A 27950-nucleotide genomic window follows, 5' to 3' on the forward strand; every position below is an offset into this window, starting at 1 on the left:
ATCAGTATCGTCGGTGAGAAGTCCGATAATAAGCCTGGGCAGCACAGTTGCGTCGAGCGCCTTTGTCTCTTGCGAAGATGATGTCGAGAAAGGGGACGATTGAGTTCATTCATCCACGTGTGCGCCACACTGCGTTGGACCCTGCGGCTCAAAGCCAATCTCGCGCGTGGCGCATGAAATCGTTCCACTATGATGTCCTCAAAAAAGGTGAGTTCAATAAGTACAACACGACTGTTACATTCATCTGTTGCATATCGTGGCAGTGATATACCAAAGATAGTACTGGAATTACCACCTTAGGCAGCAGAGAACGATGGCCGGTCATTATCGGCCACCTCCCTCCGAGTTCAGAATCAGACACAATGCGGAAAGATCACGAACAACACACCATGAGGCCGACGTGGTAGTAGTGGGTGCCGGTATCCTGGGATGCGCTGTAGCAGTTGCACTGGGCAATCAAGGCCGTAGCGTCATTCTCCTGGAAAGATGGCTGAGACAACCAGATCGTATTGTTGGCGAACTACTGCAGCCAGGGGGTGTGGCGGCACTTGAAAGGTTGGGCCTGCGAGAGTGCTTGGAGGAGATTGATGCTGTCAAGGTGTACGGATATGATGTGATATACTATGGCGAGGAAGTGGCAATACCATACCCAGTCAACGCGCGAGAAGTCGGTGAGGAGAAACCCGAGGAGAAGTCGCATACAGATGAGATGCGAGGTATGAAACGCAAGAGACCGGAAGGCAGATCTTTCCATCATGGCCGATTCGTCCAGCGATTACGAGAGAAGGCTATGGCGCATCCCAATATCACGGTCGTGGAGGCTACGGTCACCGAGCTTGTAAAGTGCGACTATACCAACATGATTCTTGGAGTTGAAGCAATGGTGCAAGGAGAAGCAGACTCCTTCTTCGGCGACCTCACCGTCATCGCAGACGGCTACGCCAGCAAGTTCCGCAAACAATTTCGCACAGATGCGCCGGTGGCAAAGTCGAAGTTCTGGGCCCTTGAACTCATAGATGTGCCACTGCCAAAGCCAAACCACGGTCATGTCATACTAGGAGACGGTGCTCCGGTACTACTGTATCAGATTGGCACACACGAGACTCGAGCACTGATCGACATACCGGAGAACACACCTACCGCCAGTGTTGCAGCAGGCGGTGTCAAGGGTCACTTGAAGAACATCGTCTTACCCAGCTTGCCAGCGGCTGTGCGGCCATCTTTCGAGCTTGCTCTTGAGAGAGACAAGCTACGCTCAATGCCGAATTCGTTCCTTCCACCGACCACTAACAAGACTCCGGGCATGATACTGCTGGGAGACGCCATGAACATGCGACATCCTTTGACTGGAGGCGGCATGACAGTCGCTTTCAACGATGCTGTTCTGCTATCCGAGTTGCTCGACCCAAAGGTCATACCATCTCTGGACGACCGGAAGGCAGTCTTGAGACAAATGCACACCTTCCACTGGCGAAGAAAGGGACTCACCAGCGTCATCAACATTCTCGCGCAAGCACTATACTCGCTCTTCGCAGCCGACGACACGCAGCTCAAAGCGCTGCAGATGGGCTGTTTCCACTACTTCAAGCTTGGCGGCCAATGCGTGGATGGACCTGTGGGACTACTGGCAGGCATCATTCGACAGCCGTTCGTGCTATTCTATCACTTCTTCGCTGTGGCACTATATGCGATATGGATCTACATCACATGGTCTTCAAGCGTGCTCACCATGCCGCTGCGAGCAGTCAGCAGTGTGGGTGTGTTCTGGAAGGCCTGTGTGGTCATATTCCCGTACATCTTCTCGGAGCTGCAATCTTGATTGTTTCCAGACGTAGCGAAGGCGTTGTGTTGAGTATTTGTATATAATGGGTGTAATGAATAGTGCGTAACACATTGCGCAGTCCAACTACTGTTAACCTGGCTCATGATTCAGACATGTATTCAGTACAGTATATGATGTGATATGGAGATAGAAGTTTGTTACCGTGCCCAAGAATCATACAGCCGTAAAACTTTTCGTTATGCACATGACATTTGGCCAAATTTATTCACGCACTCAATCGTCATGTCCAGCACAGACTCAGCCGCTGGTCCCGGACCTATGATAGCAGTACTTCTGGAAGCAAGCATTGCAACCAGCAGGCAGACTAGCACCATCCTTGTTCTGCACAGCACAAGCCAAGCAAAACGGCCATCCAGCAGTGCCATTCTGCGTACCAATCGCATTACCGTTAGCGATCATTGCATCGGTCTCAGGAATCGTATATTCGATTTTGAAGGTCGATTGACCAGAATTGTAAGTATAGCCCACGTTGGGTAGAAAGACGATAAATGTCGTGCCGGTCTCATTGCATCCGAAGAAGGTGGCGCGCTTATTAAGTCCTTGTGATACGAATGTCGACACAGGAGGGATATAAGGCATCTTCGTCAAGCCGACTGCTTTCGCATTCATGTATGTTTGGAGGATCTCGGTGCCATTGGGATAGTTGTCGGTCGTATCCGCCGAGTTGTCGTTGACTATCAGGACATCGACATTGCGAGCGGGTTGGACGAAGGGCCTGTTTGATCTAAGGTCAGCCTGTGGACTCTTCTCTCACATTAAGAAGGATTCTGTGGGATCAACTCACCAGATAGGATTATTCTGATCGGTTGCTCCTCCGTCAACCATTGTAAGCACACTCTGCGACTGTACCTGTGTTGAGCGCGGGTACTTGAAAAATGGATTCACGTATACACCAAAAAGATCCTGAAAGTCTGGCTGATGACTCTTAGCGACAAGACCTTCAAGGACGTTTGCAAGGCCAGAAGAGGATGTAGTGTTGGCAGGCGGAATGACCGCGCAGGCAGCGAAGAAGACGTCGCTGCTGGTGCCGAAGATGTAACCAAGATTGTCATATTGTGCTGTGCAGACTCCGGGTTTGGTAGGAGAGCCATTCGTCAGTGCGGAGCCCATATACTGTGTCAATCAGCAGAAGCCTCAACAATCGGACTAGCATCGATCCTTACCTTCGTCTGTGCAAATGCTGAAACGCCAGTGTCCCAGGATCCATACTCGTAAGGATGAAATTCGTAAATGATTGCATTGAGCGGCGGCACGCATTGGCCTTGCGAACCATTCACATTCGTCGTGGTGATGATCGGATATGGTACATTATAGCTAGTGAAGTTGCTGAATGATGTAAGGCTTGACAGACGTGTTGCAACGCCACCGTCGGGTCCTTGCAGAAGCTGGTAGGATATCAAACGTCCGTAAGGATCAACGATGGTGACGTTGTAGCCAGCAGCCCCCTTCGCCACAATGTCGTTGGTCACTAGGGCGTACTCGGTTAAGCCAGAAGACGAAAGCAGATTTGCTGGTACAAGTGGGGAGTTCTGAAACGCTTGTTCCCAGAGATTCTTCTGCAAGTAAGAGACCGTGGGCCAGTTGTTGCCGGCTAAAGAAGACAGGAACCAAGCACCACCAGATAGTCCGGACTCATAAGTGAGGCCTTGGTACAGTCCACTGGTGTTGTAGTTGCTGTCGCGACCATCGAGGGCCTGAATGACTCCGGCGGTCTCGAGTAATGCGCGGTAGCCTCCACCACTCGAAGTGAAGCCGACTGTTGGCTGTGATGAGGTGTTGAACGAGCCTTGCTTCTTCAGCCAGGCAGCCAAACCTTTGTCTGCATTCGCCTTGCGAGCCGAGATATAGGATGACTCGCTTGGATTGAGACCACTTGCCGGGCGGACCAGTGGGGAAGTCGGGCAGGTCGTTGTTGTCGGAGCATAAGGATTGGGCAGTACGGCGCGCTCGTCAAGCTGGACAGCAGGTGCTGGTGCTGCTGTAGCCAGGGCAAGGATGGCCGCGAAGGCGGTGGTCAACGGCAGGGGAGCCATAGTTTGGTGGTAGGTGATGGCGAAACAACAGGAAATGAAGAGAGAAGTGAAGTGAGTACTGAACAGCCTACATGCCTGGATTTGCCTCGGAACCTAGTCCATCATATACCCTTCCTAGCATAGCTTAGACTACTGTCTCGCCGATCACACCCATGGCCTGGTCGATGTCTGGACAGTAGGAAGATCAATTGGCCGGCTCATGGTGGACAAAGCAGACTCGCCTGTGTCCGACATAGTGGCGGACACAATGCTTTACTAGGCACTCCGTGCCACCCAATAGATCAAGCACGACTGCGCAATGCCTAGCTTGCCAGGAAATAGACGTGCGGGATGGCCATGCAGGCACCAGAGAAGCGTAAACTTTACAGTCGATGGAAGATGCGGATTGCCGATCTCGAGGCTAGGCTATGGCGTCGTAATAATGTGGCGGAGTCAGAAGACAAATAAGAATGGAGTGATGATGGTAGTGGCATGTGGGCCGTTTCAAAGGCTTGGAGCTGCATGTATATGTGAATGTACTCATGTCTCCGGGTTTAGAAAAATCATTCGTTCTTCCGCTGAGGTGGCGATCAGACGAGAGAAGCTCGCCGCCGTTCGGTCCGTGCATCGAGACGTCACATGTCTACCACATGACTTTGGATGAGCAACTACCGTGTCAAGCAATTGGCAACCAAGTGCCCAAGTATTCGAACGAGCATGCTCAGACTGCAGCAGATTGTGTAGCATCTGCTAGGAGGCTGCGCTGCGCGTGGGAGACCAGATGGAGTCTGCTGAGGCAACGTTGTGGTGAATGACGAGACCCCGCTCGATCGTGAATGAGGTTCTCATGCATGAGTCTCACACGATACTTTGACAGCGAAGAGTGCAGATCAGCCCACACTCACTAGCGCTCGTCAACACGTACTCATATGCGCTGCTATACTGTTTGTGAACTTCGTTTGCGAATGGACAAGAAGGTAGGGCGATCGTACCCGCCATCAGAGGCACGAGTGTGGGACGGTGAGAGGGACCTCAGACCCAACTAGAACACGTGTCGGTGGCAGTGCAGAAGATCAGGCTTGAAGATGGCTGAAGGCTCGAGTGGCAGAGGAGATGGGCTGCTGGATATGGAGAAAGAGTTGACATGCTCGGTAGGTGTTCAGACAACTGGGCGCAGAAGGGCACTCCAGCTGATAAGACCGCTAGATATGTACAGATATACTATACCAACCCTTGACACTACTTGACTGTCTACACACGTTCTGCGGACCATGCCTGAAGGAATGGTTTGCATGGCAAGCAGAATCGGTGCACAACAGCCGCCAACATAGAGCACATCCATACACATGCCCGTCATGCCGAGATGGAGTGCGTGGGACAAAAGCAGACTGGCGATTGACCACTTTACTCGAAGGCTACTTAAAAGCCAATCCAGATCGTGCCAAGAGTGAGGTGGAGAAGCAGGAGTCACAAAAAGTGTATCAGCCAGGCGACGATGTGATGCCCAAAGTACAGCCTAGGCGGGACGATACTGACAGTGAGGAAGAGCGAATGATCTCCCAAGCTCGTGACCTCAGTATGGCTGAAGTTGATCCGGAAACGGCACGTCGGAGAGCGCATAGGGCGCCGCGGTCTGGCAGAGAGCACAGAAGACAGGGCGAGAGAGGAGATGGATCTGGTCGCTCGCAGCAGACCGGACAGCGCCAGCTCTCCGAGGCACAATTGCGACAGCATGACGCTGGTGGACCCCAAATCGAGCACCAGCCTTCGCTACGCAGTCTTTTGAGTGCATCGCCGATCGAGTCATTGGATGTGCAGCAGGAGATACTGCAGTCAATCTACGCGGAAGGCCTGCTCGATGGTCTCGATCTTGACAACTTGACGCCGGCGCAGGAGGATCAACTCACAGAACGAATCGCGGAAGCATACAGGCGTAGACAGCGAAGGAGAGATCGTTCTGACACCCGGGATCATGGTCAGCAAGGTGAGCAAGTGACACAACCTTCGACAGCAGGAGCAGAAGCCCAGATGCGCGATCGTCATCATGCCAGGACAGTGAGTGCATCAGCACAGCAATCGCGACCGAGACCGCCTATTTCGAGACCTCACTTGTTCGAGCAAGACCGGCAATACTTGGATGTGCGACATCAGCGGTCAACAAGCACAGCAAGCCAGCAAAGTAATCGCTCAGCTCACGGCAGAGATGGCTCTACAGCTTCAGCGGCACGATCGGCCACTGATCTGACGGATCAGACGAGGACTGACGAAGGTCGTCGCGAACGGCATCGAGCATTGTCTAATAATGCTAGAAGTATTACTGATCCGGAAGGCCATCGGAGTAGTGTCCACCGCATGCGTGCATCATCGACGACCGAGCGCGAGACACGAGATGACACGGCTCTTGCCGCGCGACCACTTGAGGCAGTAAGGAGACAGGACATACCGACCAACAACAGCTCGCCATCTTTGATCGTGGTCGCGCCACCAGAAACATCGCCGGGAGAGCGTCAGATTATACGACCAGCAGACTCAAACGCAGCCTTCGCACCCGAAGCTGTCCCCACATCGACAAGAATAACCACAGACCACCAGACAATACGCCCAGCTCCCTCAACCTCAGCTTTCGCTCCTGAACCCATCGGCAACCTCGACCTGACTACATCCTCGGCACCATCCATCAAATGCGCCCGCTGCCCGACGATCAATATCCAACACGACCTCCACTACCACTGCCCCAAATGTCGCTCCGGCTCCTTTTATATCTGTCTCCCCTGCTACCGCAACGAACAAGGCTGCGATCACTGGTTCGGTTTTGGTTTCAAGACTGAGCAGAGGTGGTATGCTCGTGCGCCTCCAGGTGGATGGTCATACCGTGATGAGCCGCCCCATGTGCTCCAGCCACGACGTTACACCAAGCCCACCGCCAATACTACTACGTCCACACCGTACAATGGAAGGAAGAGCTTAGAGGACGGCGCATTCTGCGAATCCTGCCTCAGCCCAGCGAACGACTGCTACTGGTACTGTCTCGACTGCCTAGAAGGCGCATGGGGCTACTGCGACCACTGCGTGCAACGAGGCCTCCATTGTACTCACCCTCTACTTCCCGTCGCACACATCAGTACTCTCCGCCAACCCTTTGCCGACCCCACGCGAGCGACTTTCGTACCCATGCCGCATCTGCGTCCCGACAGCTATGTTCTCTGGCCCGTGAGCACAGACTGCGACATTTGCCATCGCAAGATCTCAGCGCGCGACCACAGATTCCATTGCTTCCGGTGCAGTGACGGCGACTATGACGTTTGTACGGAATGCTACTACAACCTCACCGCCACCGGCAAGATCAGTACGGAGAATGGCGCCAATGGATGGAGAAAGTGCTTGCAAGGGCATCGGATGGCAGTGGTTGGCTTCCAGGATGTTCCACACGGAGGTCAACAGCGTATCATCGTCCGTCCTCCTGTCGGTGGCTGGCGGTACAAGGACGCCACTGCATCACCGGGCGCAGATCAACCGTTTCCTCCCGTGAGTATCAATAGGACCGATAAAGCTCTGGCAGCATATAATTACTTCCCTCGTAACCACGGAGCAGATGATCTGAGTTTTCCGAAGAATGCGGAGATCACTGAGCTGCAGGAAGAGACGGCCGAGTGGTATAGTGGAATCTATTGTGCGAGGTTGGGATTGTTTCCGAGCAGTCATGTTAGGAAGACATGATTTCACGATGCTGGATGCACGGTAGTATATGGATGGACGATAAAGTGTATTTGACGTCGATCGTGAGAAGTGAGGTCTGGGGGGGTGCGGATGCATGTGGACTTCTTTGATACAGAGCTGGAGATACGCTACAGATCGATATCGTCCTCAGCGTCACAGCCACGTCTGCTGCCTGTAAAGGCCACCGATGTTGAGGTGAGTTCCTGCTGTTCTCAGTATTGTTCATGTCACGACACGGCCTTTAAGGCGTTGTAAAGATCTCTGGAAGTCATGCGAGCAGATCTGCTTCAATTATTACCTTCGTCGCTCGACTGTGCAATGTGCTCATCTGCTCGGAAACCAAGGATCTGGACTCGGCTGTTTGCCTGACTGTGCTTGCGATGCTCCTGCAAAGGTCTGAGATGACTTCGCACTCCCATACGACTGATGTGAGGCGGCGGTCTGATACGATTGCTGTTGTGAGTTAACAATAGCTTGTGTGCTTTTGCCGTAGGCTGTCGCCTGGGGATATGCAGGCGTCGTCACATTCGGGCCCCGATGGCCTTGGTGCTGCGAAGGCGATTGCGAGGGCCCCGCCACCACACCTCCAGCAGCCGCAGTAGTAGGAGCAGGAGCGGGCGACTGCGAAACAACCTTGCTTTGCCGCTGTTGCATCGCACCCATGGCCTGAGCCTGCTGAGCAGGATTGTACTCCGTCGCCGGCCCAGCCTGCGAGCCTTCATAAACACACCCTGATTTGCCACTTCTGACGCAGTTCCCACAATTCGGTCGCGCCTCGTCGCACTGGAGAGGGTAAGATCCATTAGCTTGTGCACCGTCGGGGGAAGAGAGATCAACCTCTTCAAGGATATACGAATGCGCATCTGAGCGTACCTTCTTCTTCGAGATGCGGCAGTTGCTGCAGCTTGTTTTAGCGCGTTGAGGGCCTGTGGAGGCGTAGACGATGAAGTGCGTGTGTTGTTGGGCAGGATAATTGGTTTTGGCCACGGGTTTGAGAGTGCTGAAGAGGCCTTGAGATTGCGGATGAGTCGCTTTTCCTGCTGGTGGTGCGCCGAGGTAGGCTTGTGGGTTACTGTAATGGTTTTGGAGGCCGCTGGGTTTCGAGCCTTGTCGAGGGATCGCGACTGGAGCTTTCGGTGTCGCGATTGGCGGTTGGTTTTGGTAGCGTTGCGGCTGGTAGGGCGGTGGATAGGGGGCGTTTGGTGAATAGTTCTCATGACCAGGAGGACGATAGCTTGAGGCTTGAATAGGCGGAGGCGCTTGCCAGGAGGGTAAGTTGTACTCTACTGGCGGCGGAATGGCATGAGTCTTCGAGTTGCTGTTGGGTGTGGCATCTGGGATCTTGGCTGTCTCGCTCTGCTGAAGCAGCTCAAAGAGTGACAGTGGTTTGCTCGATGATTGTGGCGATTGCTCCACCTCACGCTTGCGCTTCAGAGACTTTGTTGCTGGTGTGCGCTGAGGGGCAGTTGGAGGAGCCATCCGTGCCGGACCTTCGTATGCGGTCGATTGATCACGCAGCTGGCCGAGCAACCCACCCGTGTCCGGCTCTGGTGCTGCGACCGGCAGATAGTTGAAGTCATCCTCGGACTGTGAGGTGCGCTGCCTGGGCGGTGGTCGCGGCGCTGGTCTCCTGTCCGCGACGCTGGGATGAACAGCATAATGTCTGTAGTATACATCCACGCGGCTTCTGATCAAGCTGAACTTGACGCTCACACTGCCTTTGCAGTCATATGTTGGCTTCCTTGGACCCCTCTCACCTTCGCCTTTCAAGTGCTTCTGTGTCTTGGTGAAGCCATTGGCATGCCTGTCTTTATTCTGCATGCTGTCCTGACAGATGTACGAGAAGCGCAACCCTCCTTCATCCTTGGCATTCCAGGCGTTGTTGAAGCTGTACTTGAAGCCGTCCACGGCCTCAATGCATTGTACGATGGCACGTGACGCTGCCCTCTGCACGATCTGGCGCGCTTGTCCCTCGCCTGCGCCCAGTATAGCCGCTATGGAAGCTTTGGGTAGAGCGGAGCTCAGGCCGGGAAATCCTTCGCTGCCATCCGTCCACTCCGTCTTGAAGTCGGTGGGGAGATCATGTTGTCCTCCGTCTGCATAAGGGCCGATGGTTGGTCGCAATAACGGTACCACGGCATTTTCATGAATCGCGAGTTCGCATGTTGAAAGCTCGGGGACTTCACTTTCGGCGCATGCTTCGATTTCGTTCCTCAATGCCGCCGTGAGGTCTTGCAGCGTCTCGTACAGGCCATTGGCTTGCGATGCGCGGTAGGTGAAGATGCTCTGGCCGTTGTTGTAGTCGTGGGCGCCGCCAGCTCTCGAACCGAAAGATACGCGTGCCATACTTCACGAATCAAGAGTAGACGCGTAAGTCGGGGTTGTGATTCTAGAGGGGTATAGATTGTAGGTGGGAAGAAGCTCTATGCGCTCGTTATCGCAAGGGGGCATATTAGTGGTTTTCGTGCACGAGCCGTCTGAGTAGTCACGGTCTAGCGTCTGTGTAGCCTAATAATATTCGTGCCCGCACCTTCCTCAACTCTCATTTGCCATCACGTGACCTTAAGATAAAAGCATCTTTGCTGTAATCGCTACATACTTCTCTACTGGTCCATTGTTACCGAAATGAGCATTTTGAATTGCGAATCGCGTGGCAACGTCAATCATCACTACATGAAAAGCAGCCGGCGCACTCGTCGACCAGATCTCGGACTTCACCATTCACATCTCGTGGAACAATGCATGTTCCGACACGTCTGAAGCACCGCCGACCTTCAGCATTCTCACGCTCGTTGAAAGAGACTAGGTAGTGGCGGCCTGTCAGCTGGCAGCAGGAAATGTCCCACAGCCTGTGCCGTGCCTTCGTGCCATGAGAATGCTGAGAAGACTTAGGCGGTGCTAATGCTCTATGCTGATCTTAGAATCATTGCGACTGCGCGTAAGGTACTGGCTCGGCAAGATCATGGATATCGTTGTGCTACTCGACTCCATGGCTCGCGCATGTCTCGAGCGAGTCGACACAAATGTCTCATCCTCTCCCTAGACGGCATCTACACAGGTTTTATTTGTTGTTGTGAGCAAGACCATCTCGTCTCATGATCCGGCACCGATGCTACCTGTAGACTTAAAACCTGTAGAAGACATGCTTTAAGACTTTAGAAGGAGAGACTTGTCTTCGCTACTGCTGGACTCTCTATTGCCCTGACAGTCACAATATATGTAGTCGTCCTACCCTCTCTTATCCTCCCGTTCTAAACAGACAGACGACTCACACTGCAAAACAGCATCTTGACAACTAATACATCGCATCCACCCCCTTCACATCGTGACGAAGCGTGGCGGAAACGACGACGACGACAGCGAGTCCACTGAGCTGCGCTCACGGGATCCGAAACGCATAAATCTGGTATACACTCAACCGACTGTTGCGCTTACAACCGAGGAGCAGTTCAGTGACCATACTCCGGCACAAGGAAGTATACTCCCTTATGATTACTTCCATGGTCCGCCCATTACCAAACGTGTACAGGCTCGAATAGCAGTTGGTACTGAACGTACACCGCGATTCGTTTTCCGTGCCTGGCGATTCAACGAAGACTATCGGGTGATCGACACCGTCGACTCGATAACGCCAAAGGCTTTCCGAGGCCAAGATGACCCTCCAAGATTCTTCGGACTGTCGAAGAGCGCCCTTGCCCATGACGTACTACTGCATCTCAGACAACATCAAAATCCATCGGCGTTCTCGAGCTGGACTCACTCGCTACACGGGGCTTTAGAGAAAGCCAGAGAGCCCACGATTGAGGCTCGTGTGGGCACCTTCAGTACTTACACGTCGGTAGTGGACAGCAAGCGCCTACCGTCTCATGTAATCGTCATCCGTGCTCATCTCCTTGCTTGCCTGGACAAGCGTATACGGAAGGTGCCAGTTACCAGGCATAAATTTATGGCTTTCGGCGTCATAAAAGGCGAAGCACTTTCCACAATCAGCTTCGACAATCTCTGGTCAATGGAGCACGGCTGGTTTCAAGCTCATCCCAGGTCGGTTGATGATGCTCAGCTCGAGTTAAAAGCAGGCACAACAGCTTAGCTCGTCCCTCGGCCCAGCTTCGCGTTACCAGTCACCGCAATGCTGCTAGCCAGCTACACTCACAACGGTGACGTACAGCATGCGCGATTGCGCCATGGGGCCGTGTGTCACCATACGGAGCGTCTGGGCGGCTCGATCGGCATGCTACCGCCCAAAAGTAGAGGAAGAAGACATTGCTGCAGCACGGAAGGTCGGGGAGAAGTTCGGAGAGGATTTCTGTGTGGCCGTGACCCTGGCCATTCTCTGCCAGCAGCAACGTAGCAAAGACTTGTGGCGTGATGGATGAATTCCAGAGCTCCCATTGATTGCTGCGGGCCTGGAACGATGCAAGAGGCCAATCGCACTGTGTGAAAACGCCACCATCCTGCACGATCTGGTCTACACCAGAGGTTACCAAGACAGCGAGCAGTTTATTCGACTGTTGCGAGCGCTGACGAAGTATTGGCATGGTAGGGGCGCTCGCAATCGATCCAGACCTCGGCCGCTTGCTAGATAGACTGTGTAGGTGCGCGCAATGACATGGAGTGAGGATGAGACCAGATTGGAGAAGTCCGGCATGCAAGGTGGGCTGTAGGCCAGGCAGGCGAGATTATAAGAGAACAAAGGCGAGATCGAAGTAAAGAGCGGGAGCGATGGGGGGATGGTTACTGCCAGAGGAGCGAGGGACGGGCAGCGTGATGTAACGTAGTGTAGGGCAGGTCGAATAACATAACGCAACTCGCCGTGGTGACAAGCCTTTCCTCCTGCTTCACCTCCTCAGTATAAGCCTTTATGCCAATGATGTCACTTGTCGAGAATGCTTTCTATGGAGGAGGCTGCGTTGCTCGCGTCTGGCTTCGTGGCCGTTGTCGAAGAGGTTGAAGTCAAGCGAACATGTTGTAGAGGCCGGCTTTGGGGACTTTTTGAGTCATCCTGGCCAATGGCAAGCCAGCCATTTCTACAGATAATTATTTGAGCTTTGTGGCAGCGACGCCAACACTACATCACATCTCACAATGTTGGCGACGACGCGGTTACGAGCTGGTGCTGTGCGTCCAGCATGGTGCTCGCGGGCACAATGGACCTCCCTGTATGCCATGACTGCCCAAGTACTTCTCGCAATATGTACGTCCATACTAATGCGCAAGCAGGCGAGCATTCTCGCAGTCGAGCAGCAGATCACAAGCGACACCCGTCGACGATGACCTCAAAGGCCTCAACAAGATCTCCCGCCACATCACACAACCCGTCGCGCAAGGAGCATCACAAGCCATGCTGTATGCGACAGGCATGACCACCGAGGATCTGTCGAAACCCCAGGTCGGCATCTCCTCCGTCTGGTACTCTGGCAACCCTTGCAACATGCATCTCATGGACCTCAATAACAGGGTGAAGGAGGGTGTGAAGCAAGCAGGACTGATACCTATGCAATTCAACACAATCGGTGTGAGTGACGGCATAAGTATGGGTACCAAGGGTATGCGGTATAGCTTGCAGTCAAGAGATTTGATTGCGGACAGTATAGAGACGGTTATGGGCGGACAGTGGTACGATGCGAATATCAGTATACCGGGTTGCGACAAGAATATGCCTGGAGTGGTGATGGCACAGGCTCGTGTGAACAGGCCTTCTATTATGGTCTATGGTGGCACGATCGCAGCAGGATGTGGCAAGATGCCGAAGAATGAGAAGCTGGATGTTGTGTCGGCTTTTCAGGCGTACGGCTCGTTCCTGTCTGGCGACATTACTGAAGAGGAGCGAAGGGATGTGATCGAAAATGCTATCCCAGGCTGTGGAGCATGTGGTGGCATGTATACTGCGAATACTATGGCTTCTTCCATTGAGGTCATGGGCATGAGTCTGCCAGGCTCTTCTACCAATCCGGCCGAGAGCAAGGCGAAGCAGATGGAGTGCTTAGCTGCTGGACCGGCCATTCGAGAACTTTTGAAGCAAGATATCAGGCCGACTGACATCTTGACAAGACGAGCATTCGAGGATGCCATGGTGCTCATCAACATCACTGGTGGTAGCACAAATGCCGTCCTCCACTTGCTCGCCATCGCGCATAGTGCTGGTGTCGAGCTAAGCATTGATGATTTCCAAGCTGTTTCCGATCGAACGCCTTTCTTGGCCGATCTCAAACCCTCTGGTAAATATGTCATGGAGGACCTCTTCCGCATCGGTGGCACACCTTCCCTCGTCAAAATGCTACTTAAGGAAGGCCTTCTCGACGGCTCTCGCATTACCGTAACGGGCCAGTCACTCGCTAAGAATGTAGAGAACGCACCAGACTTTCCCTCCGATCAAGAGATCATTCGACCCTTCAGCAACCCCATCAAGAAGACCGGTCATATTCAGATCCTACGCGGTTCGCTGGCACCCGAAGGCTCCGTTGGCAAGATCACGGGCAAGGAAGGCACAGTCTTTACAGGCAAAGCTCGCTGCTTCGACGCTGAAGACGACTTCTGCAATGCGCTTGAGGCTGGCACTTTCACGAAGGGCGAAAAGACTGTTGTCATCATCCGCTACGAAGGACCAAAGGGCGGACCAGGTATGCCAGAGATGCTGAAACCCAGCTCAGCGATCATGGGCGCTGGTCTCGGCAACGATATTGCTCTCATTACCGACGGCCGCTTCTCTGGCGGCTCGCACGGGTTTTTGATCGGCCACGTCACTCCTGAAGCACAAGCTGGTGGGCCTATTGGGCTTGTGCGCGATGGCGATACTATCTGCATCGATGCTGATAAGCGTGTCATTGATATTACGGATCAGTCGCCGGAAGAGCTGCAGAGACGGAAGCTGGAGTTCAAGGCGCCGCCGCTCAAGTATCAGAGGGGTACGCTGTATAAGTATGCGAAGAACGTTACTGATGCGAGTCATGGCTGCATTACGGATTCGTGATGGGGCTTGGAAGGATATGTGGAATCCTGCTTGTTTCGACGTTCGTGGAAAGGCTACGTCGTGTCAGAAAAGGGATGTATGTTCAATGTACGGCTATCAGATGTACAGGTATCGTTGACTAAGACAGCTGTATTAAGACTTTGGTAACAGCCACCACAATGCACTGCATACCAGTGCTACGCAACGCTGATCGGCCAACCTAAACCCTTCCTAGTCAGCCAATGTGATGCTTGCCACGACATAAGTGAATTGGTGTCCATCGGCCGTTTTCATGGAGCAGCTCTAGGAAGGATACGCACTGGAGGAAAGGTTTTCTACTTTAAGAGGCAGATGGCCGTGGCGGAAAGGATGTACACTAAATGTGGCCGCTGTCACAAAGCACATTCACTCTGCAAGCAGTAGTTAGGCACGAAATTGATCACGATTGGGCAGCGTTCTCCTATCCGGCTCGCTGCATTGGATAAGCAATCCGGACCCTAGTACGATAGGCTACTTCGACGACGGCCTTTATGCCAGCATGTTCAGCAGTCCTCTCGCCGGAAGCGGCCATCGTCATGCCATTCACCAAGGTAATCTTGTGAATACCCGAGGTCACGACACAGGCAAGCACCCATGAATGCCTTGCGATCCCCAAACACACTGCGCAAGATGGCCCTAGCTTCTGCGAAAGTACCAATACATCTTGAGCACCGCCCACGACTCCTATTTCTTCCTCCCTCTCTCCTCATACTACGACTCTGGTTATGCCTTCAATCCGAGTGGCACGGTACGCCTATACACGCGTTAAAACCTGCAGGCTCTCGGTCCGGTCCCTTGAGTACGGTTCTTGGATCTCCATACGCATGGAATATATGGGCAACCACTGTCGTGCGTGAGTGCCCCGATCTCCGGACGTGGTAGCAAAGGGAGGGACTCTGGAGATGTGTCAGAACGTTCGAGAATAGGTGTCTCAGACTTGTTGTGATACTGCACTGCCTTGTCTCCCTTCCATCTTCTGACCCCTGCACCCCATCGCACCTTGGCTATGCTGCTGAGTGGCCAAGGGAAAACATGCGAGATATTGTGATGCGTAACTTTAGGGCTTAAACACTCCCAAGTGTCCTGTGCTTATGGAAAGGCCGCTTGTGCACGATGTGGGCAGAGAATAACTTTACCGGAGGCTTGGTGGTCACGATCAATGGGAATGAGGCACGATCAAACTGTTCTCGAGGTCTACATCAGACGCATGATCAGTCTCCGTGAACGCCATATGAAGTTCCGTATTTTTCAAGGCAAGTGAGAAGGCCATAAGCTACGAGCAAGCTATAGTATTGGTCGGCAAGTAGCTATCTAAATGCAGCATATGCGTGAGATGGACGAAAATTGATCAGATACGTTCACTGGGCGCGCTTCTGCCAAGCATTTCTGCTCTCCATTCTGCTTTCCTGCCCTTTTCCGGTCCAACAGCCTTAACATCACACTTCACCGACTGCTACTTTGACCTTGATTCATGCTCTAGACGTTTTGCTCAAATGTCTGAATAGAGGCCGCACAGGTTGGCGGTGAGAATTGCAGACTGTTCCACCATTGTGGTCATGCAGGTCGCCGCGCTGACACATAATCGAGAGGGCGAGCAAGTTCTATTGGACCACATGAGAACAAGTCATAACAAGGCTCGCGCAATACAGGTCGCCCAACCAGAGCCTCAGACATGTGGTTGTATTACCTCTAGGCCACGGTGGTTGTCGGATCTACTATGGCCAGGTGACTTGACTGACGGTGAAGAGGAGGAAGGTGTAAGGTATAATAACAACCCCTGGAAAATGATCCGTGCACGCTATTCCGGGCACATAGCCCACACCTTCGTCGAACCGCGTCGACGGCTTTGGGCGAAAGCTTCATGAGGTGCTGATTACGCGAAGCATGTTGGAGTCTCTAGCAGGTACGTTCTAATCTGCCCAGGGATCTCGGTCGAAGCTGAGCGTGATACGCTGACGTATCGCCCTCCAGTGTCAGTGCCGCGAGAAGGACTGCTGGGACAAGACGGCCAGTGAAGTCAGAGTTGCTTGCATGCCATTGCATGAAGTCGTGTATGTTACATATCTTAGTACATGTTTTCGTGCAAATTACCTCGCGCCAGAGAGAGCAGAGTTTCGATGTAGACAGGAGCATGTCATATTCCAGGCTTGACGACACTGCCATCTAGCTTCTCACCTTCCACCTTCGAAGCATCTTTGCCACCTTCCGCTCTGTATGTCTCTGCAAGACCACGCTTTGGGTCCTCGTCCGCTAATCCAGCCGCTCGTCGGACCTTGAGAACTTCATTGCGTACGGCCATCGTGACGTCGATTCGGAGTTGCTCTGCCTCTTTGCCATATTTCAGCTCATCGTCTTCAAGCTCACCCACACTTTCGATGCTGCCGTTGAGATCCATTTCCGGCAAGAGATCGATGCGTTTCCGCCTCGCCCGCTCTTTGAGGTTCTGCCACCTTTCTCGATACGGACCGAAGATTGCCTCAGTGTCCACCAGGTCCCCAAAGCTGACACTTATATCCTTGTTGATTCTCGGCATTGGGCGTGGCCATCCTCGTTCGTGGTTCATCACTTGTTGTGGTCCATCGATCCACATTGGCACAACATCAGGACAAGGGTCCGCCTCGAGGATAAGACGTGCGACACCCCATTTGAAGTACCGCATGGCCTTTTCAGGATGCTGATGGATCATACCTTCGGGGAATATGTGAACCCAGCTGTGGCGTCTGCTTGGGTATGCCGCGGGTGCTGGGAAGGCATCGCGGCCGGTGGTACTGTAGGTCAAAGCTGCGGATGAGAAAGGATCGCTCGGTGGAAAGGGGGAGTGGTGCGCGGTTGGTAGCAAGGGCTGTTGGTCCGATGGTCGAGCAGTGCCTTCCCAATTCTCTGGCGCAGTGTTGGCGAATGGGTCGGATAAGAGTCGGATCACTTGGGTCATGGTAGGCTGAAAGACGCCGCCGTGTGGCGAGTATGCTTTGCGGTGCGTTGGCAGTGTGTTGCCGGTACTGAAGAAGTACTCCAATGCTCTATGAGGATGTCGTGATCAGATTCGTTTGCACATGTCATTGAGTCGTGTACCATGGCGTACCTGTTCTTGAAACATATATCGTAGCTGCCAAGTGACCATCTCATGTTGTTTGGGTCCCAGAAGTACCTGTTCGGTAACACACCCCATATCATAGGGTCATCCATTCTATATTGCTATACTCAGAGACATGCGTCAGATTGACGGATACGGAGGGGATGGGTACGTACACGCTCACATGGTTGGAAACTGCATGAGAGCGAGTCAGCCTAACCAGACCTTCCGCATTGGGCAGGCACGCAAGCTCGGTGCCTGCCTGGATGAAAGGGGAGACCTACCAGTCACCAACCCTCTTGTCCGCTTCTTCTCATCTTTACGGCTGTCTAAGATAGCCAGGAATCCATCAAGACCTCTCGTTTCCGTCCTATTGAGGCCGTATAAAAAGGAGCGGCAGAGAAGTCCGACTACACCGATGTTGACTGCGCTGCTCCATCGCCAGGGAAGTGGAGGTTGATAAGGCCGCTCTTGCGCCGACATCTGCGGTGAAGAGCGGACGAAAGTGGATGACTAGGTCATGAACGAGTGTTGTGGAGGAACGGTCGCGGAAGAGATGATGAACGCGTGACACGTGCTGGAAGTTTGTACGTGACGTCGAGCACGGTGAATTTCGTACGTATAGCCCACCGTGCTGTGATTCTGAGATCATTCCGTGACCATTCATCGATTGTTCCCTTTCTGATTTCGGCAAGCACGAGCATGTCTCATAGTAAGTACTCCTACTAGCTACCATGTGCATCCAGGTACTGATATTCCAGGCAAAAGTCACTTCACTGCCCATGAGCGCAACGAAGTCGCCAACCACTGGGGGTCGAAAAGCACGCGGCTGACTCGAGATTCCTTCTTACCGTTTGGGTCATGCCAATTATGTCTCCTTCCAGCCCGTGAGCCCGTGAGCTGTGCCGGACATGGACACTTTTTCTGCCGGGAATGTGCTCTCAGCAATATCCTGGCTCAGAACAGGGAGCTCAAGCGCCTGAAGAAGCAAGCTGAGCGGAGAATTGCTGAAGATGCCGATGAGAAGGATCTCGAGGACGCTGAGAGCCAGGCGAGAGCATTGGAGGAGTTTGAGAGGGTGCAGGCGGGTTTGAGCGCGAGGAGTGGTGGACGGGCTGGGCAGAGGATCGTGGGCAGGCGAGATGGCAAGGTCACAATTGAGCAGGATGCTGAAGGCAAGGGCGCGAAGCGCAAGTTCGAGGTTGGAGAGGACGAGCTGCTACGACTGGCCAAGGAAGGTGTCTATAAACGTCAAAGGCCCGGAGATGCGAAGGACAAGAGCGAATTACCTAGCTTCTGGGTGCCGAGTGAGACGCCTGGTAACAAAAGGGCTGACCTCAGAGTGATCAAGCAGCAGCCATCGTGTCCAGCAGCTGCAGCCGAGAAGCCACACGACTTTACGCTGAAGACCTTAATCACTGTCAACTTTAGCTCCGACAAGGCCAAGGGCGATGAAAACAATGATCAACCCACGTCACGAAGCTGTCCAAGCTGCAACAAAACGCTCTCAAATAGCACGAAAGCCGTCCTCGCCAAACCATGTGGTCACGTGCTGTGTGAACCATGCAGCGACAAGTTCCAGCGACCACCGGAGAAGTCTGCCCACGATACAGAGCTTGATGAAACTCTCCGATGCTATGTTTGCCAAGGAGACATCACAGCTGGACGCAAGGTGAAGCGGCGGAAGGACGGAGACGCCAGTGAGAAAGAGGGTAAAGTCGAGCGCGGCCTCGTGGAGCTCAGTAGTGATGGGACTGGGTTCGCTGGTGGCGGGATGAACATGGTCAAAAAGGATGGTGTTGCATTCCAATGCTAGTTCAACAATACGCCGATCATGACATACGATAAACAAGCTTCTCACCACCCACCGGCCTCATCCATCCTTCATTCCTCTCCACCGTCCGGTCTCCCATCGTGCCAGTGCCCAGCAGCGTAAATCCATCCTCAACAACCTTCTCGAATCCACCAGGCATGATTCTTACAGGCACAGGCACAACTTCTTCACCCATAGCCCGACCTAGCCACGCATAAAACTCCACCGCAAAGGCCCTCGCGGCTTGTGAAGCAGGCAGGGTGAACTTGTGATACTCGACCTCGACACCTAGCCCTTCCCAAACGGCTCCGTAGATCGGCTCGGGCACGTTCAGCTCAGAAGTATCAAATGGTGTCCAGGCCCCAGCTTCTTTCGACCGAACGATAGCCATCCCTTTCGCTCCCTTGCTCAAGGTGGAGGCGCAAAGTTGGACAGTATCGCCTTCGGATATGGTGTCGTAGATATAGTGCATACCCTTTCTTCCGGAGAGAGTGCGGACTTGCTCAGGCCAGTCAGCGTCACGGTAGGAAACCAGGTAGTCATAGGAGTATGGTGGAGCTTTCAGCATATCCCAGCGAGCCTGTGATGCCGTGCCAAAAAGTCGCCACTGCTCCTTGACCCCAGGTTGGGTGCGAGAGCTAACTCGTACGAACTGTGTGGCGTACATGCCCACGGAAGTAGCGGCGCTGTAGACCAGGATATTCACGTCTTCTCCTTCAATTCCACCTCCTCCCGCATCAAAAGCACTAGGAAAGTCCTTACCTTGCTCCCCCACCGCAGCCTCACGATCAAACTCAAAAGGCGCCGGCAAGCCCAGTCGATACCACATCCCCTGCGCAGCCGTCAACGCCACCAAACTCACACCCGCCGCTTCCTCCATACTGACACCATCCGGAATCTTCCACACAAGATCCCAAGGAATAGTGACAAATTCCGCAAAACCTCCTGGTCGGTCGTTGCGGGAGCACGCGCCTTGGAGGAAACCTGCTACGCGATCGCCGAGTTTCAGCGTACATGCTGGGCTTGACGCTGAGGAGCTAGAGTGGAGTGAGACGACTGTGCCGGCGAAGTCGCTGCCGATTACTCTTTCGCTGTTCTCAGATGCGAGTGGGTGGGCGACATAGAGTGGGTCGATGGGGTTGAGAGCTATCGCCTGGACTTCGACCAGGATTTCACTGGGTTCTGGTATAGGCCTGGGTATATCCTTGACATTCGCTGTACGCGCTGCGACGTCGAGTATGAGCGCCTTCATCTCGACGATCTAAAGTCCATCGACTACCCAGAGTTGCCTTGTAGCGGGGCCAGCATTGGGTCGGAGAGTTGTTGTTTAAAGACAAGTAATCTTGTAATGTTCAGACCACACTCTTTCCTAGAATGGACTATGTGGTCCGGGCGTATTACAAATATTATCGTTTGTGTTACCAAGCTCGCGCCCTTCCTCTTTCCTGTACAGGTCAATGGTATGGTTGTGTGAATCGACACTAGTGGCGTTCGTGCAGCAGCTCTTGCATGATGCAGGGCAGATACATACATACATATCAATAGCCACGGTAAGTCACAAAGCAGCCGAAGCCGAGACAAACGAAAGCTGAAATACATGATCAATCAAGATGCGGACAGAGGTCACAAACAATGCGAGGTCATGGCATAGGCATTATCACTACGCTACCTCCCATCCCCTTCGTTCAAGACAGCTCTAACAGTACTCTCAACACCCTTCACCCCATCCCTAACCTTCGGATCCCAATGCAACCTCAAAATCTCCCCTTCCCACACCGTAGCAGCAAAAGGATTACTTCCCTCTACACTCTCGCCTCTCGGGTCGAAAACCCCATCCTGCCTCCTCTCCTCTGTATTCCACAACGCAGCGACTCTATTCCCATGAGTCTTACTCACCTGTTGAACCAATGCCATTACAGCCGTAGCAGACTTGGTTGGAAGGTGGAGAGCTAGAGTGTGCAGTTGTTTGAGGAAAGCTGCGAGGCGGAGGGGAGGGACTTGTTTCGTGTTCATTGGCGGTAGGAGGACGCTTTGGAGACTCTTCAGGAGCAGGACAGTGGTAGTGGAGACGTTGACTTTGGTGTCTTTGGCAGTTGAGGCCGGTGTCGCGAGACCATTGGGGTCGGCGAGGTGCGCGCTTTTGGCGCTGAGTTCGATGTCCGAGTTCATGGCTAGGGGGAGCAGTGTGCGGTAGAGATGTGTGATGAAGAAGTTGAGGTCGAGTTGCAGACCACTCGCGCTCTTTGCCACGTCTTGTTGGCCTTGCAGGAGTGCGAAGGCAGTGATGATGCAGAGGAGGCGTTCGCGGGTGATGTTCCGTTCCGTCGCAGCGTCGACTTCATCTTCCGGCTCTTCTTCACCTTGTTCATCTTCGTCGTCTGCTGGCTCGAGAGATGCTTCGGCATGTAAGATCAAATCTTTGAGCACTTCTAGCACATCGCCGAAGAAGTCTTGATTGATCAGGTGGCTGTATCTCGCCAGACCTTCTAGCACTGCACCCATGAGATGGGGCGTCTTTGCCTTTAAGATTCGGAAGTACGCCACGAATACCAACTTCAGCGTCTCAGCCTGACTTTTATCTCGATCTTCGTACGACACCACTGCATCAGCTTCTTGCAATTCCTTCGCCACTGCCTTTCGCTCCTTAAATATCTTGCGTTCTCGTTTCGAGCGGTACTCCCGATCTTTCTTCTTAAGCTTCTTAGCCGGTACATCATCTTCTCCATCCGCTCGTTCACGATCAATACTGTTCGTGCCAGCTTTATGTGCAAACTCGGACAGTAGCCGCAGATGTAAGAAAGTATTCAGCACATTCTCATGAACATGATAGTTCTTACTCTTCATCATCTTCGTGAGCTGTGTGACGGCTTCAAGGGACGCATGACCTTCTTCGTCTTCGCGGAAGAGCTGAGACAGAGCTTCGGCGCATCTCATCGTCTCTGGTGATGAGTTTCGTGAGCTGAGCTGCCGGACGACGATGGCAATGACTTCATTGCGACAATTGAAATGTGGGACAGTGGTCAAGAGAGTAGCCGCACATACCACTGCTACGCTTCGCATCTGCTTGTCCTTGGCTAGTTTGTCGAGCGCGAGGACGTAGCCCTTGAAGCCCGAAAGTAGTGTCTGCTCGAATGCTCGTAGTCTTCGGACTTCCTTGCCTACTTTGGCGTCCATGTCATCTTTCCCCAAAGGTCGTATCCGATACCCAGGAATGATGTCCTTGTAGACTGCAAGCTGCGTGCCCATGGCTAGCTTCTTGACAGTGACATTACGGCTTTGTGCTATCTCTGCCAGTTGTCCGAGCTGTGCAATGTTCTCTTCTGGACTCTCGCTGATATGGCCCGCTATCTTGGCCAGATCTTCTTTTGCTTGTCGGATCTGCTCTTTGGGAGGGACATCAGATTGAGCAACAGGCTTTGGCTTGGATTCCAGGTCAGCAGCTCCACTGTCCTTTTCGTCCTCGTCGCTGTCCATCGAATCATCATCGTTCGCACCTTCCGCCTCTAGCCTTGCGACCTCCTTCAATCTCTCGTCTTCCTTCCAGTCATCGCCGCTCTTGACCAGTAATCGTTCATCTTTGTCCTTTTTGCCTTTTCGTCGTTTCTGCTCATAACTCTGTTCCAGGTCCCAGTTTGCAAAGCCAGGCACATTGTCTCCAGACGGACTGAGTCGCCGACGTTTGGCGGCAGGTTCAGTAGCCATTTGCGCAGACACAGTCCTGTATGCGAGTGAAAGATAGAAGTCTTGAAGCATGGATACAAAATTTAGCCTTCCACGGAATCTTGGCGAACTTTTTCACATGCACAGTTCGAGTCGCATCTACAAGACTTTCGCCGATAAACAGTACGATACTGCATCAAATCATCGCAACGATGCGCCCTCTCACGGACACGGAAACGAAGACTCTCTTCACCAAACTCGCCAACTACACTGGCCGTTCCCTGAATAACCTGCTCACCGACACCGCCCCCTCCACTACCTCCGGCGCGAACAGCACACCCGACCGCTACGTCTTCCGCATACAGAAAGACCGCGTGTACTATGTCCGGGAATCCCTCGCCAACCTCGCTACTTCCATTGCCCGTGACAACCTCCTCAGCCTGGGGACATGTCTGGGAAAGTTCACCAAGACGGGAAAGTTTCGCCTGCATATTACAGCGTTGGATGTTCTAGCACCACATGCCAGGTACAAGGTCTGGGTGAAGGCAAACGGGGAGATGCCATTTCTGTATGGAGGACACGTTGTTAAGGCGCATGTTGGGAGGTGGAGCGAGGATGTGCCGGAGCATCAGGGCGTGGTGGTCATGAGTATGAACGATACTCCTTTGGTATGTTATACTAATCGAGTATGTACGCACATTGCAGTGGAGCTGACTCTGTTCTCAGGGCTTTGGTGTCACTGCCCGCTCGACAGCTGAGGCCCGACGACTGGATCCCACAGGTATTGTGACTTTCAGACAGGCCGATGTTGGCGAGTACCTGCGCGAGGAGGACACCCTGTTCACGACTTAAGCTGGACGCAATAACAATTTTTTTGAGTCAAGACTTGATGTAGGAAGCTCTGCATTTTGAGCTGATCAGCACGACGCCGAACTGCTTTTTTTGCGCCGGACCATCGCCACCTGGATTCGCTGGCCACGTCCTGCCACGAGGTTTGAGGGCTGCAGGAACAGAACGCTTGCACTACACACCCGTTATAGATCCGCCCGGCGATGGACCTCATAGGTTTTCATCAACACACCTCGTCCAAGAGCAAGCCTGCTGATCCTTCACGACGCCTGGTGCCCCTGGGAACGACTACCAAGACATCTAATCATCATTCGCAAAGCCATAACGTAGCAAGACTACCTGCCTGTTTCGTCACGGCATCGCAGCCTGTCACGGCCCGCAAACCCGGATAATGTGTATCTAGCGTTTAGCCGCATCATCAGAGCCGCGCCACCCCACGTCAACTTTTTGAAAAGTCCATATACCCCGCTGTCAATAGTGATGCAACCAAATAACAAAAGCAGTATATAGAGGACGAAGATACCGAGTACTTGCTGTATCGTTAACCACGAAATCCTTCACCAGCTACATCCATATCTCATACTCAAGAAGCACATCGTTTCACATATCAGACAGTCAAGCCATCATGCCCACATACGTGGTCACAGGAGCGAACCGTGGCTTGGGCCTCGAATTCGTCCGCCAGATCTCTCAATCGACAGATAATACTCTCCTCGCCTGCGTGCGCTCCAGCAACAGCGACCTTGACGACCTAGAGAAAGCCGCCTCGAACAACGAGAAGAACACTCACATCCTCACCTGCGACACTGGGCACCTCGACTCGATCAAGAACTTCGTCTCCCAAGCCAAGGAAAGTCTCGGCGGAAAGAAGATAGACTTCCTACTCAATAATGCCGGCATAAACAGCGTCCCACACCAGAACTCTCTCTCCATCGGCCCTGAAGACCTAGATGAGCAGATCCGCGTGAACGTCCTCGGACCCGCCAAAACAACCGAGTTCCTCCTCGCTGCCTCTTTACTAGATGCAAAGGCGAGGATTATCAACATGACTTCCGGCTTAGGCAGCATGACACAGTCCCTCACCATCACACCCCGGAAATGCGCCACCTACTCCATCTCGAAAGGTGCAGTCAACAGCTTGACCGTCCAGCAGAGTGGCGATGTGAGGGAGAAGTTGGGTAAGGAGTGTGTGGTTATCTGTATGGATCCTGGGTGGGTGAAGACGAGGATGGGTGGGGAGGGAGCGGTGTTGGAGCCGGAAGAGAGTATTGCGGGGATGTTGAAGTGTATTCATGGATTGAAGGAGGATGATAATGGGAAGTTCTTCACATACACGGGAAAAGAAGTACCTTGGTAAGTTTGGCTGTCGCGGCGGAGCTGGACTGTTGTTGGTGGTTCGCATGGTGTCTACAACAATAATGGATCACAAGTCTTGACCATTTTAGTTTGGTTTGTGAGCATACGTTAGTCAGCCAATCATTTGACGGCCAAGGCTAGGCGGGTTTCGACTCCACATCTCACTTCTCCTTGACTTCGTCTCTATTCCACCTCCGCCTCGTAGACCAGGGACAAAAAACCAGGTACAGAGGCTCGATGCTGCACGTACCTTGCGGCAACAGTCAAGCTAAACACAATCAATACTGCTATACCCAAATCTAATGCGGCCTCCATGCAATGAACTCGTGCTTCGACCATTCTCCCGAGGATCATCAACTTGGCGCCCAGGCACTATCTCGACGACTATGAATCTGTCTTGGCTGCGATCTGTATGGTGCTCACATGTGCGGCTGTGAGTGTGGTATATGGCCATGGACGATAATGTTACAGTGGCGACACGGCAGAAGAAAGGCAGCGTGACGAGTGTTAAGTATCCCGCATTTCACTCTCCATCTCCGTTGGAATCAGCAGCGTCTCCGTTGAAATTGTTCGTGAGCATGGTCAATCTTTCCGGTCTGCTCTTCGCCGTTGCAGCATCAGCAACGACTATATCTCAGATCACTGGCAATAGATTCCAATCTCCATTGAATGGCACAGGTACAAAGAGCACAATGAGATGGGGAGATGGTACGCTGACACGCTGCAGCTGTGACGAATGTCACCGGCCTCGTTATAGCTAAAGCCCCTAACGGGTTCTGGCTGAGAAGTACCACACCAGATTCAGATGAGCGCACCTCCGAGAGGTATACGGATCTCCAACCAAGTCTACTTCGAGTCACGCTGATAGCACTAGTGTCTAGGCTTTCGACCGTGGCAGGACTGCGAACCTTACTGTCGGAGACATCATCACACTCGATGGCCGTATCACTGAGTATAGAAGCTCTAGCACTTATCTCTACCTCACCGAGCTCGACAGCCCTAGCAATATTCATGTGACGTCGAGGAACAACGCCGTGGTGCCTTTGGTCGTTGGTCGTCCTGGTCCAGCTGCTGCACCTCTACCTCCTTCGCCGCCTCCGCCTCCGCCACCTGGCAATGGACCTGCTCCTCCGCCTCGTCCATCTTCGCCTGCTATCGGGCTGGGGGAGCCCGTCAAGCGTACGAATCTACGGCCCCCAACTGAGGAATTCAGCGGCCTGGACAACGGCGATGTCTTCGGTGTGCCTAACGATGTATCACGTATCTCAGCGGTAAACCCTGCTCTCGAACCGAGTAAGTACGGACTGGACTTCTGGCAGTCTCTGTCGGGATAGCTTGTGCAATCCGTGGTGTCCGTGCTCTAGGAAGACCAGCGGACACCTTTGGCGACCAGTGGATCTATGGCGATTGGCGCATCTCCGGCCGCAACTCTCGTGGTGGCCTCACCGTCAGAGGCAGTGACTCGAACCCCGAATCTCTCATCGTCGGCACTCCTCTGGATGGTACCCGCAACGTCAACACCACGAAGCTGGGTGACGAACTCAACGATGTCACTGGTACCATTCAGTACACGTTCGGCTTCTACAATCTGCTCCCACTCACGGGACTAATCATAAAGAAGTCGATACAGCCAGAGATTCGTATATGGTTACGATCACCCGATAGTAACCGTAAGCACTACCGCTTACGCTTACTCGAGCACAAAGGCAAGTACGCTACTTACTTAAGGGTCTAGGTAAGCAGTGTTAAGTAACTCTCTTATAGCCGCCTAGTAGGCCTTAATCTATTAGCCCTCCTAGCACAATTAGCTAGTCTACTTGTTATAGACCTAATATTAGTAATAATAATACTCTTATATCTATAAGCTTAGTAAAGTAATTATACTAGCGATTTAGTATAGCTTTAGGCTATTAATACTACTTAACTTTAATATACTTATTATATACCTATAGTATACTAGGGTTAGAGCTTGTTAATTAGGTAATATCTTAATTAAGTAATTAGGTAAGAGATTTTAGTAACCTTTTTATAGGTTAGTAACTTAGGTTAAATATAAACTACCTAATTAAGAAATATCTTTTCTATATATATAGAAGATTCGTATATAGTCGCGATTACTCTTAGTAATCGTAATCTAATTATAGTTATCTATTATAAGTATAATCTTAATTATCTAATCTCTAGATAATAAAGTATTTCTATATCTAGAAAACTTCTAAATTCTTACTTCTTACTCTAGGTATTATTCTTATCCTTAGTATTATATACCTATAGTATACTAGATTAAGAGCTCGTTAATTAGATAAGTCCTTAAGTAAGTAACTATATAAGAGATCTTAGTAACCTTTTAGTAGGTTAGTAACTTAGTATTATAGATACTATTATAATAATTAGTAGAGTAGACGAGTAGATAGGAAGGTAGGAGCGGAGGCTTCCGCTCCCGTAACTAATATAACTAATACTCCTTCGATTAGTCGGATTAGACGCTACTAACTAAACTAACTGCGCTACGATTAGTTAGATTAGTTAGTATACGAATCTCCTATATATATAGAATAGACGTTTCTTATATAGGTAGTTCGTATTTAACCTAAGTTACTAACCTACTAAAAGGTTAAACCTTAGAGTAGTTACTTACC

General features: G+C 52.3%; 11 protein-coding genes across 11 annotated transcripts; 7 read left to right on the forward strand and 4 right to left on the reverse strand.

Moving 5' to 3' along the window:
• Window positions 1-77: 77 nt before the first annotated feature.
• ERG1 (Squalene epoxidase) lies at window positions 78-1819 on the forward strand (the record flags this gene model as incomplete). Its single annotated transcript, XM_064842653.1, has 2 exons — window positions 78-220; window positions 301-1819. 2 exons carry the CDS (start codon window positions 78-80, stop codon window positions 1817-1819), a joined length of 1662 nt encoding a protein of 553 aa, XP_064689843.1.
• A 261-nt stretch (window positions 1820-2080) lies between these two features.
• Window positions 2081-3876, reverse strand: LTS14_009976 (uncharacterized protein; the record flags this gene model as incomplete). Its single annotated transcript, XM_064842654.1, has 3 exons — window positions 2081-2558; window positions 2628-2956; window positions 3007-3876. 3 exons carry the CDS (start codon window positions 3874-3876, stop codon window positions 2081-2083), a joined length of 1677 nt encoding a protein of 558 aa, XP_064689844.1.
• A 1064-nt stretch (window positions 3877-4940) lies between these two features.
• On the forward strand, window positions 4941-7572 carry LTS14_009977 (uncharacterized protein; the record flags this gene model as incomplete). Its single annotated transcript, XM_064842655.1, has 2 exons — window positions 4941-5006; window positions 5137-7572. The coding sequence occupies 2 exons, from the start codon at window positions 4941-4943 to the stop codon at window positions 7570-7572; spliced, it is 2502 nt and encodes an 833-aa protein (XP_064689845.1).
• A 324-nt stretch (window positions 7573-7896) lies between these two features.
• On the reverse strand, window positions 7897-9918 carry LTS14_009978 (uncharacterized protein; the record flags this gene model as incomplete). The annotated part of the gene is made up of 1 exon (XM_064842656.1): window positions 7897-9918. One exon carries the CDS (start codon window positions 9916-9918, stop codon window positions 7897-7899), a length of 2022 nt encoding a protein of 673 aa, XP_064689846.1.
• A 2739-nt stretch (window positions 9919-12657) lies between these two features.
• ILV3 (dihydroxy-acid dehydratase ilv3) lies at window positions 12658-14542 on the forward strand (the record flags this gene model as incomplete). Its single annotated transcript, XM_064842657.1, has 2 exons — window positions 12658-12731; window positions 12793-14542. The coding sequence occupies 2 exons, from the start codon at window positions 12658-12660 to the stop codon at window positions 14540-14542; spliced, it is 1824 nt and encodes a 607-aa protein (XP_064689847.1).
• Window positions 14543-16694: 2152 nt separating this feature from the next.
• On the reverse strand, window positions 16695-17746 carry TAZ1 (Lyso-phosphatidylcholine acyltransferase; the record flags this gene model as incomplete). Its single annotated transcript, XM_064842658.1, has 2 exons — window positions 16695-17580; window positions 17643-17746. 2 exons carry the CDS (start codon window positions 17744-17746, stop codon window positions 16695-16697), a joined length of 990 nt encoding a protein of 329 aa, XP_064689848.1.
• Window positions 17747-18335: 589 nt separating this feature from the next.
• Window positions 18336-19449, forward strand: LTS14_009981 (uncharacterized protein; the record flags this gene model as incomplete). Its single annotated transcript, XM_064842659.1, has 2 exons — window positions 18336-18345; window positions 18395-19449. The coding sequence occupies 2 exons, from the start codon at window positions 18336-18338 to the stop codon at window positions 19447-19449; spliced, it is 1065 nt and encodes a 354-aa protein (XP_064689849.1).
• A 16-nt stretch (window positions 19450-19465) lies between these two features.
• On the reverse strand, window positions 19466-23148 carry LTS14_009982 (uncharacterized protein; the record flags this gene model as incomplete). Its single annotated transcript, XM_064842660.1, has 2 exons — window positions 19466-20707; window positions 21343-23148. The coding sequence occupies 2 exons, from the start codon at window positions 23146-23148 to the stop codon at window positions 19466-19468; spliced, it is 3048 nt and encodes a 1015-aa protein (XP_064689850.1).
• A 170-nt stretch (window positions 23149-23318) lies between these two features.
• NIP7 (ribosome biosynthesis protein nip7) lies at window positions 23319-23958 on the forward strand (the record flags this gene model as incomplete). Its single annotated transcript, XM_064842661.1, has 2 exons — window positions 23319-23774; window positions 23833-23958. 2 exons carry the CDS (start codon window positions 23319-23321, stop codon window positions 23956-23958), a joined length of 582 nt encoding a protein of 193 aa, XP_064689851.1.
• Window positions 23959-24580: 622 nt separating this feature from the next.
• LTS14_009984 (uncharacterized protein) lies at window positions 24581-25452 on the forward strand (the record flags this gene model as incomplete). The annotated part of the gene is made up of 2 exons (XM_064842662.1): window positions 24581-25308; window positions 25428-25452. 2 exons carry the CDS (start codon window positions 24581-24583, stop codon window positions 25450-25452), a joined length of 753 nt encoding a protein of 250 aa, XP_064689852.1.
• Window positions 25453-25763: 311 nt separating this feature from the next.
• Window positions 25764-27046, forward strand: LTS14_009985 (uncharacterized protein; the record flags this gene model as incomplete). The annotated part of the gene is made up of 4 exons (XM_064842663.1): window positions 25764-25989; window positions 26039-26135; window positions 26210-26604; window positions 26676-27046. The coding sequence occupies 4 exons, from the start codon at window positions 25764-25766 to the stop codon at window positions 27044-27046; spliced, it is 1089 nt and encodes a 362-aa protein (XP_064689853.1).
• Between the last annotated feature and the right edge of the window lie 904 nt (window positions 27047-27950).

This window comes from Recurvomyces mirabilis (genome assembly GCF_035927965.1).
Source record: "Recurvomyces mirabilis strain CCFEE 5264 chromosome Unknown scaffold_35, whole genome shotgun sequence".
Classification (NCBI taxonomy): domain Eukaryota; kingdom Fungi; phylum Ascomycota; class Dothideomycetes; order Mycosphaerellales; family Teratosphaeriaceae; genus Recurvomyces; species Recurvomyces mirabilis.